The sequence below is a fragment of the Eptatretus burgeri genome, chromosome 4 (genome assembly GCF_056783735.1).
Source record: "Eptatretus burgeri isolate ZD-2024b chromosome 4, Ebu_testis_v1, whole genome shotgun sequence".
NCBI classification, from domain to species: Eukaryota; Metazoa; Chordata; class Myxini; order Myxiniformes; family Myxinidae; genus Eptatretus; species Eptatretus burgeri.
In genome coordinates this window covers 40,371,740-40,382,322 of record NC_140964.1, presented here as the reverse complement: position 1 = coordinate 40,382,322, position 10,583 = coordinate 40,371,740, and the positions used below count along the sequence as shown (strand labels likewise).

General features: G+C 46.1%; 1 protein-coding gene across 1 annotated transcript; it reads right to left on the bottom strand.

The window, feature by feature from the left end:
- Positions 1-1,417: 1,417 nt before the first annotated feature.
- On the bottom strand, positions 1,418-9,461 carry MAD2L1 (mitotic arrest deficient 2 like 1). The gene is made up of 5 exons (XM_085877567.1): positions 9,343-9,461; positions 8,971-9,117; positions 6,157-6,265; positions 5,259-5,359; positions 1,418-2,314 (listed from the first exon to the last, which is right to left on the bottom strand). Exons 1-5 carry the CDS (start codon positions 9,410-9,412, stop codon positions 2,148-2,150), a joined length of 594 nt encoding a protein of 197 aa, XP_085733693.1. The 5' UTR covers positions 9,413-9,461; the 3' UTR covers positions 1,418-2,147.
- Positions 9,462-10,583: the final 1,122 nt, after the last annotated feature.

Below are 10,583 nucleotides of genomic sequence, written 5' to 3'. Positions count from 1 at the left end.
CTAAATTGTTGTTGTTCGTCTTTCAGCTGCTCCCGTTAGGGGTCGCCACAGCAGATCATCCGTTATGATCCGCATACTGATTTAGCACAGGTTTTACGCCGGATGCCCTTCCTGACGCAACCCTGGTCGCCTCTTACGACACAGGGATATGGATTGGGTTTCACCATGATTCCAGGCTGCCCTACACCCTCTCATAGCGTGGCCCAGTGCAGAGCTCCCGTCCTCAAACGATCCTCCAACCCAAGCCTCCGTGTAGCCGGATTACAGGCGCACGCCACTACGCCCGGTGTGCAAATGCTAAATGAGCATTTGGTATTGACGGGGTCGTCATTTCATAGGGTTGGGTTGAATAACCCTGTCCGTCTGTCTCTCTCCATACTCTTCACACAGTGTCAGTGCCGCCGAAGAAGCTTCCTGAGTAAGGGTTAGAGTGGGTGTTTTTTCATTGCTTTCCCAGCAATAGCTATGGAAGGAATTTGTAAATTGTTCAGGGTGTCAGTGATAGCTTGCAAACTCTTCACGAAGGACCCAGTGGGATCTTTAACGTCCACCAACTATTGCCGGCAGACTGGACGCCAGTTTAACGGCCATCTAACGGATGGCACACATTGATGAATCACCCTGCATGTGCAACACTGGGATGACAGTTAGGGTTGGGACTTACGGTATGACAAGATAGCATAGCACAGTTTACAATCTAACTTAATCCCTTTTCCTCATGAAGTCGGTCAAAAGGGGAATGGGGTATTTGGCCCATCCCTTGTATGAGCCAGTTCGCCAAGCCAGACGTTCACCCAGAGCCAATTTGGAATTTGGTCAGGGTTCCAGTCTAGCTCGGATACTTTTTGCTAAACATGCCCATTCTTCCAATAAACCCATCCTAATTAAACCTCCAAAATCTAAGCTGACAACACGCCTCAAAATGTTTTGTTCCTTGCTTCTCCCATGTGTAGAACCACCTTCCCAAGATTGTTAACCCTCTCTCAAATGCTTCAACAAGCATTGCCATCTGTCCTCCCCATATTTATTGATCTAACCTCAGTTGTTGCAGTTTCCTCCCATAGTCTGTATCTGTTCATTCATCCCCTTGATTTTAATGTCCCAATGCCATACCAGTTCATAGCCTCTGGCACCTTGATAAAGAGAAAGAGAGAGAGGTGGGGGGGGAGAAAAAACAAACAAACAAAAAAAAACCACTAAGGGGCATATTTGACATCGACCAACGAATGTTGGCAGAGGGAACATCGAGCTCAATGGCCATTTGATGGACGACACTTTGCTACGCAACAGCCTGCCTGCAAAGCACCAATCTGATAGTTTATAGTCAGGCTGTGAATTAAACCCATACGATGCCACTTAAAGGTAAATGTGCTACCCCTGCAACATCCTGTTGTACTCAATGAAAACATCAAGCCTGTTGGAATTTGCAATTGATTGGTAATGTATGGTGATTGTTTATCAAGGTTACAAATTGTTAGAAAACAAAAGTCCAGGTCAAATATAACACTGCATTTACATTGTAAAGACAATAAGGATCTTAAAAACAAAAACCCTAAAACTGTACATACCTCCAGCAACAAGTGGCAAAGATAAAATGTTATTAACAAACATTAAAGACAATAAAACTCAACAAAAGGATGCCATAAAACATTGTCCATGGACAAATATGATATAACTGATGAAACTGCTGATTGAAGCAAATATAACATCAGTACGGAATTGAGCAAAGGTGTGACAAGAAAGCATAGCACAGGAAAGGTGACTGTGACATGCAGCTAAAATTCATAGGTAAAAAGGATTCTGTATGTATTTGATTTCTATGAGCAACAAGAATGACCACACTGTGGTCACAACTTGAAATGCAAAAAGAAAAACCCAGGCAGTACATAATGAGCAGAGACATCCAAGCCTGATTTCTTTGGGCCACCAGAAAAACCAAGATGGTGGCCATATCATTTCATCGAGATGCCATGGTGGATGGAGTTGAGCAACAAATGTGGGTGGGGTCAAGCAGTTGTCGGACCAATGAGTGCAGATTTCAAAAATCGCCCCCCCCCAAACTCCAACAACAACATGGAGCTCTTGTCGACCTGCAACATATCGCACGTGAAAATGAGAAAGCAGACTTTGAATTAGAGAAGGGAAGGCTAACTTGTGCGGTAAGATATCGATGTAGCCACAGTGTGGTGCCCTGTGGAAAAGCTCCGTAGACGAACGACCTCTCCACCACCAGCAATAGATTGTGGACCAGAGTTCTCCCAGCTGGGTGGCATTGCAGTAGAAGCATCTGTATAGACCAGCAAGTCAAACGAGCCTTGGGGCAAGGAATTAAAATGCAAGGTTGGCAGAACAAACACAAGGAAATCAATGTTTGTAGAACTAAAGAGTTCATAGAACACCTTACCCCACACTGTCTTGATTAACAAGGACAGGGGCGCGGTTTGCGAGGGGCAAATTTGATCGGTCGGGATGACGGAAATGCCACAATATTGTCCAAGTACTGCTAAACTGGAGGTTTTTGAAAGTAACAAAAAGTCGATTTGTATTCATCAGTGTTCAAATATAATTCAATTGAAAAATGGAGATTTTAAGGGATGTCGAAAAAAATGTTTTCGGATGTTTACCGCTGTCAATGCGCGTTTTACACCTCAATCGTTTTTACAAGAATTACAAGGAAATTATGCGCAGGAGGAGGCCATTTGGCCCATCATGCCTGCACCACACCAATACCAGATTTAATAAACACGTCAATACCCCTTCCTTTCGTTTGCAGCCTTTGGGCTGCTACACTGGTACTCATTTGAGCAACCTCAGAAGGATGACAGGCTGATTCAACTCCCTGGTGTTAATCAGCGGCCAACGGGGCTTGAACTCAGGACCTGAGGATCTCAAGCCCCACCCTAACAGTCAAGCCAACACCAGGACTAATACTTTCCATGAGTTATTTATGCCTGTTTATATACTTAATGATTTCCTTAAAAATAGTAAGTTTCCTGTTTGGAATGGTTTCCAATTTTGGTTGACTGCCAGACAGACAGGGTCAAAAAAAAAGTCATTATCCCCACTCCTCTCTGCGCATGCGCCAACGGGCAAATTCAGAGGCAAAATACTGCTAAACGACAGGTTCGTTTTCTGATTTGTGTTACAATCCATGTTAAAAACATAACATTGAATTGAAATCAAGTTACTCCTCAATCATAAACGGACATTTGTAAACAGAGACAGACAGACAAAGTGAACCAATTGCTTAACCCTGCTTTTTGCTTCGCATGCACTGGGTAAGTAAATCAAATTAAATAAATAAAAAAATTACACAACTGATCTGATGTTACCACAAGAGTAGGCAAGGCACCTCTTGATCAGGAAGGGTCTTTGAAGGCAATGTGATAAACCCTGTTCATGCTCAACTGACATGAAGGTTTTGGGATAAAGTTTGAATGTGCTGAATAAAATTGAACAGTTTGTAAAGTCCATTTTGATTATACGCAATTAAGCAAAACTACTGCAAAAGTAGTTTTAGATTTTGTTCTTGCATTGCAGAATACAAGGCTCAAACAAGAACTATAAGGAAGGTGTGTGTGTGTGTTTACGTGTGTGTTTTTCAAAACCATGAAACTTTGCATGCATACCAAGGGAACTCGAAGGCAGTGCATGGATGAAAATTGGGTGTGTGCGTGAATTTAAACACCCCTCTTGAAGATAATTATCAATGACCTTATTTAATTATCCTTTATCAAGGCTCATCAATGGTCACCTCGCTGGGGTCTTAATTCACCTTTTTTTCGGCCTGCTCAACAATGGCTCGACTTGGAACAGACAAGTTTCTTAACGAGTTTTTTTTTTTAATCCCCCCCCCCCACACTTTCTTCAGCATCTGCTAAAGAGGAATTTCCTCCTCCATCCATGGATATTGTCCATGCTCAACCTTATACATGCTGAACTTTAAGCAAGGAAGCAGCACGTACCAGTTTAAAAAAAAAGTGTTTGGAATGACTCGGCCGAGATTTGAACTGTTGACCTATCAGCCACGGAACAGACGCTCTGACCGTCAAGTCAGGTGGGTTTGTAAGAGTCCATCAAAATTCTTAAAATTACGCACTTCCCTAAGATTGCAAGAATCCATCTGACTTTCCCAATCCATTTAGCTTCCAAAAGTTGGTCTTGTATTTATGGAAATATTAAAAAGTCCGGCACAAGTCACCAGGTCATGGATCGGGCAAATCAATTCCATGATTTGTTGCATGCAGGGAGAGTGCAGTGAAATTCCAATTTCCAGATCTTGAAGAAAAAAAATAAATAAATAAAAAAAAAATCGGTCATTCATAAACTACATGGAATGTCTTTCAATGCAGGAAGGTCGAACACTCTCACTGCGTTTCTCCGCGAATATCAGCTTGTGCTGAATCCTGCAGTCTGCGTGTGGTTATATTCAGGGAGAGGTGGTCTTTGCAGCTCCTGGGCCGATCCGATACCAGTCTTGGGAAAACCATATCTCCCAGCTGGCCTCTAAAGCCAGTCACAGACTTCTAAGAAAAATGCATCCATCTGAAGTGGTACAGAATGCAACCTAACTCTCCAACCCCTTTTCTCCCCTCACAAAACCACCTCCCCCCCCCCCCATCATGGTCCAACACTGCTACTTCCCCTTCTTGAGGCTGTGGAGTCAAAGGCCGATGTCATCTCAGTACCCGCTTCTTACTCATCGCAAGAAGGTTTGACACCTTGCAGTCCTTCACCAGTTCTATTCTGGTCTTGCTCATTTAACCCTCTCACACTCGACCCTACTGCTAAGCCCTCTGGGATGCTTATATTATACAAGAAACCTTCACCATCTCCCCCAACCCCCCAAGTCCAACCTTAACAGCAGTCTCCATTCATTCACCCTTCTTTCCTTGCTTGCAGAACTCTTCCCCAGCCTGTTGTTTCATTCACTTCCCTTTCTACCTTCAAGCCTACTAAGTCACCTCACAATCTTTACCATTTCTGAGCATTACTACTCTTGCTGACACATTGTCCAACTTTCACAAGCAAAGCCCATCATCATCCAAAGTACTGGTACTGTACTGCTAAACAGGTTCGTTTTCCGATTTGTGTTCAAAATATAACATTCAATTTAAATAAAGTTGTTCCTCGATCAGAAACTGACGTTTGCAGACGGAGAAAAAGTGAAGCAATTGTTTCACCACACTTTTCACTTTTCACTTTGCACGACAGATGTAAAAGTTCAACTAAACAGAAGACGAGGAAGAAAACCTCACAAGGGGATTCGAGAAGCGGCAGCATGGTAACTGCTGCTGTGATTTGTCTAATCACTGCCTGCATTTCCTTCTTCACGACACACTCGTCACGACCCTGAGAACTGGAGATAAAAGATGTGGGAAAGGAAAGGCGAAAGAGTCAAATAAAAATGTCAGTTTCCTGTCATCCATCAATCAGGAAAAGCATTCAAAAACCAAGTCAAAAACAAACAAACAAACCTTGATGAAAAGGAGTGCAAAAATAAATAAATAAAATCATTTCATATGCAGCCGCTGATGCAGTGCCCCCATTTCATGTTATAGGTGTTAGTCAGTTTGCCAACCTTGGAAGGATGACAGGCTGAGTCAACCCACCTGGTGTTGTTTAACGGCTCGACAGGAGCTCGAACTCAGGACCCAAAGATCTTAAGGCAGCCAGCCACCATACCCGATGAACCAACACCAGGTTCAATAAATATAATTTTAACTAGAGTAAGTCGACTGCGCACGCAGTCGACGGGTATGCCTCCGCTCTCCTGCACAAACACTTGAGTATCGACATATTTGACCCTTGACCTATATCATTTCTGGCCCAAAATATAATCAGTTAATTGCCCTGTCTGACTTTACTTTTGTCCCAAGTTTGATGAAATTCTGTCCGATATTTGAGTTCGGGCGTAAACAGTAAAATTTCAGAGTTTGACCTTGACCTTTGACACTTGACCTTTATCACATCTGGCCCAAAATCTAATCACCTAATTGCCCTGTCTTACTTTACCTTTTTACCAAGTTTGATGAAATTCTACAACTTGCTTCATGAGTTATCGCGTAAACGAAAATACGGACGGACAACCCGGAAACATAATGCCTCCGGCACCCTTGGTGCGGAAGCATAAAGAGCACCACTCAGACATATTACCTGCCGGTAGTGCAGGTAACATCAAACTGCCACCTTTCCAGCACCTCCCCGTTCGAGGAATCGACCAAGATGAGGACGAGACGTCGCACGAGCCCCGCTTCCAGCCACTCTGTGGGCATCACACCCGATCACGCATCACACCCAATCACGCATCACCCCCGATCACGCATCACACCCCGATCACACATCACACCCGATCACGCATCACACGCGATCACGCATCACACCCCCATCACGCATCACATCCCCCGTCACATATCAATCACACCCCCATCACGTATCAATCAAACCCCCATCACGTATCAATCAAACCCCCATCACGTATCAATCACACCCCCCATCACGTATCCATCACACCCCCCATCACGTATCAATCACACCCCCATCACGTATCACACCATCACATATCACACCCATCATGTATCACACCCCCATCATGTATGAATCACCCCCATCATGTATCACACCCCTCATCATGCATCACACCCCCCATCATGCATCACACCCCCATCATGCATCACACCACCCGTCATGCATCACACCCCCAATCATGCATCACACCCCCCATCATGCATCACACCCCCCATCACGTATCACACCCCCCATCATGTATCAATCACCCCCCATCATGTATGAATCACGCCCCCATCATGTATCAATCACCCCCCATCATGTATCATGCCCCCATCATGTATCATGCCTCCCCATCATGTATCAATCACCCCCCATCATGTATCACGCCCCCATCATGTATCAATCACCCCCCATCATGTATCAATCACCCCCCCATCATGTATCAATCACACCCCCCATCATGTATCAATCACCCCCCATCATGTATCACGCCCTCCATCACGTATCAATCACACCCCCATCACGTATCAATCACACCCCCTCATCATGCATCAACCCCTCCCCCATCATGTATCACACCCCCCATCATGTATCACACCCCCCATCATGTATCACACCCCCCATCATGTATCACACCCCCCATCACGTATCACACCCCCCATCACGTATCACACCCCCCATCACGTATCACACCCCCATCACGTATCTCCACCCCCGTCACGTATCAATCACAACCCCATCACGTATCACACCCCCATCATGCATCACACCACTCATCATGTATCAATCACACCCCCCATCATGTATCACACCACCCATCATGTATCAATCACACCCCACATCATGTAACACACCCCCCATCACATATCAATCACACACCCCCCATCATGTATCACACCCCATCACGCATCACACCCCCATCATGCATCACACCCCCATCACGTAACACCCCCCATCACACATCACACCCCCGTCACGTATCAATCACACCCCCATCACGTATCAATCACACCCCCCATCACGTATCAATCACACCCCCCATGTATCACACCCATCATGTATCAATCACCCCCATCATGTATCAATCACCCCCATCATGTATCAATCACACCCCCATCATGTATCAATCACACCCCCCATCATGTATCAATCACACCCCCATCATGTATCAATCACACCCCACATCATGTAACACACCCCCCATCACGTATCAATCACACCCCCCCATCACGTATCACACCCCCATCACGCATCACACCCCCATCACGTATCACATCCCCATCACGTATCAATCACACCCCCTATCACGTATCAATCACACCCCCCATGTATCACACCCCCATCATGTATGAATCACCCCCATCATGTATCACACCCCCCCCCCCATCATGCATCACACCCCCCATCATGTATCACACCCCCCATCACGTATCACACCCCCATCACGTATCACACCCCCCATCATGTATCAATCACCCCCATCATGTATCATGCCCCATCATGTATCAATCACCCCCATCATGTATCAATCACGCCCCATCATGTATCAATCACGCCCCCATCATGTATCAATCACCCCCCCATCATGTATCACGCCCCCATCATGTATCACGCCCCCATCATGTATCACGCCCCCATCATGTATCAATCACCCCCATCATGTATCAATCACGCCCCCATCATGTATCACACCACCCATCATGTATCAATCACGCCCCATCATGTATCAATCACCCCCATCATGTATCAATCACCCCCCCATCATGTATCACGCCCCCATCATGTATCACGCCCCCATCATGTATCACGCCCCATCATGTATCAATCACGCCCCCATCATGTATCAATCACCCCCCATCATGTATCACGCCCCCATCATGTATCACGCCCCCATCATGTATCACGCCCCCATCATGTATCAATCACCCCCATCATGTATCAATCACGCCCCCATCATGTATCAATCACACCCCCATCATGTATCAATCACGCCCCCATCATGTATCAATCACCCCCCCCCCCATGTATCAATCACCCCCCCCCATGTATCAATCACCCCCCCATCATGTATCAATCACCCCCCCCCATGTATCAATCACCCCCCCCCATGTATCAATCACCCCTCCCCCATGTATCAATCACCCCCCCCATCATGTATCAATCACCCCCCCCATGTATCAATCACCCCCCATCATGTATCACGCCCCCATCATGTATCAATCACGCCCCCATCATGTATCAATCACCCTCCCCCCATGTATCAATCACCCCCCCATCATGTATCAATCACACCCCCATCACATTTCCGCCGGTGAAGCGATTTTACTGAGCAGGAAAAGCAATGGATACCGATCACGTTTATCGATCGCTCCACCATTCAGGATAAGATAACGAAACATCGATTTATCGTCGGTGTCGCTGCTGATTCACCGTAAAAGTGATTGACCCCTCCCCCTCCACCTTGAATCTGAGACGTGATGTTCGACAAGTATTTTTGGACGGCCGTGTCCGTCGAACCCAACAGAGACATCCCGAAGCGGCTTTCGTGGGCGAAGGTCTCTGGGGGGTAAACTCCCCTCTGGTACAACACGTTGTTGACGCCGTAATCTGAGGAAAGACGTGACATTGTTACACGTTCCGAATCGATCTCCTTGAATGACGAAGCGCATCACAAACAAACATGGTGTAATCGATCGATAACGGATCCATATGTAACACAACTGTGTCCGTTTTAAACGATATCTCTCGATTATTAACACGACGGCGACTCTGTTATTAGTCAGGAACGAATGGCTGCCATGACGATTGTGACCACGTGCTCGTTTTCCTCACAGAAGAACTCCGAAATGACTTTGGCGCTGCCTGAAAGCGAAATTCCCGCGCGAACAGCCGTGGCAGCCATGACGCACGAAGCGCAATAACGGACAAGCTCATTGGAGGGATCCTCATCGGAAGGCGTGCTCCGAGTGGTTGAGTGTTGTTGTTGTTTTTCACTTGAAAGGGACAACGTCGTCATGTAACTTTCCGGAAAATAGGATTTGGAAAAAAAAAAAGGAAAATAGGATTAAAAGAAGAGGAAGAAGAAGAATAATATATTGCCAGAAATTCTTCCAGCTTTAACGAAGATTGGACTAACCGGAAGTGAATAAATTCGACCATCGTCATGTTTTCAGCCGCGTTGCAAACACTGGCTCGAAGAGGTGTTGTTGTTCTTCTTCTTCTTCAACCTTTCTGGGGGTGAGAATATGGAGTGAAGCAGGCAGGGAGGCAACATGGAGATACCTGAGGCATCTGATGCCCTAAACGCACTTCACGCCCTAAAGGCACCTGATGCCCTGGAGGCACCGAATGCCCTGGGGGCACCTGATGCCATGGGGGTACCTGATGCCCTGGAGGCACTTGATGCCCTGGAAGCTCGCACAGCAAGGAGATTGACTGGTGGAATGACGTGGCTCTTGGACACATTTGTCCTTGTTTTTTTACGGGAAGAAATATAAACGGTTCGTTCAAAGTATGGGAACCGGCGCAACATGATGCTTGGAATGGGATCCAGAAGGGCGGTTCATTTTGGCGGGAAATTAGTGGTTTGATCCACGGCCTCTCAGACTCAGACTCTGACTCGATCATTAACGTCTATTCACGTCTCCACGTACGACTCGAGACCTTATTTGTGATGGCAGCACCGGCCACCAGCAAATCTCGAACGTTCTTACCAGGATAAATTTCTGGACGTTGGATTTTACTACGTGGTGGATAAAAGTGGGGCACAGAGGCCTCGGTGTGTGATTTGTTTTGAAGTGCTTTCTATGGAGTCGATGAAACAAAATAAGTTGCAGAGGCATTTGACTACAAAACATGTGCCTTGTCAGGATAAGGAGTGTTCTTTGAGAGGAAACTTCTTGCACTCAATAATACGTGTCTTGACAGAGAGGGGACATCCCATCAGACCAATTCTCGGGCATTAGCGGCCTCGTATCGAGTGTCGCTCCATGTTGCCAAGACTAAAAATCCTCACTCCATTGCGGAAGAACTCGTGCTGCCATGTGCTAAGGACATGGTATCTCTGATGGTTG

Excerpts from the sequence above, each read along its gene's own strand:
- MAD2L1 (XM_085877567.1), bottom strand. The coding sequence starts at position 9,412 with ATGGCTGCCACGGCTGTTCGCGCGGGAATTTCGCTTTCAGGCAGCGCC. Across the intron at positions 9,118-9,342 it reads AGTCATTTCGGAGTTCTTCT|ATTACGGCGTCAACAACGTG; the intron begins GTGAGGAAAACG and ends GTCTTTCCTCAG. Across the intron at positions 6,266-8,970 it reads CATCACGTCTCAGATTCAAG|AGTGGCTGGAAGCGGGGCTC; the intron begins GTGGAGGGGGAG and ends TGATGCCCACAG.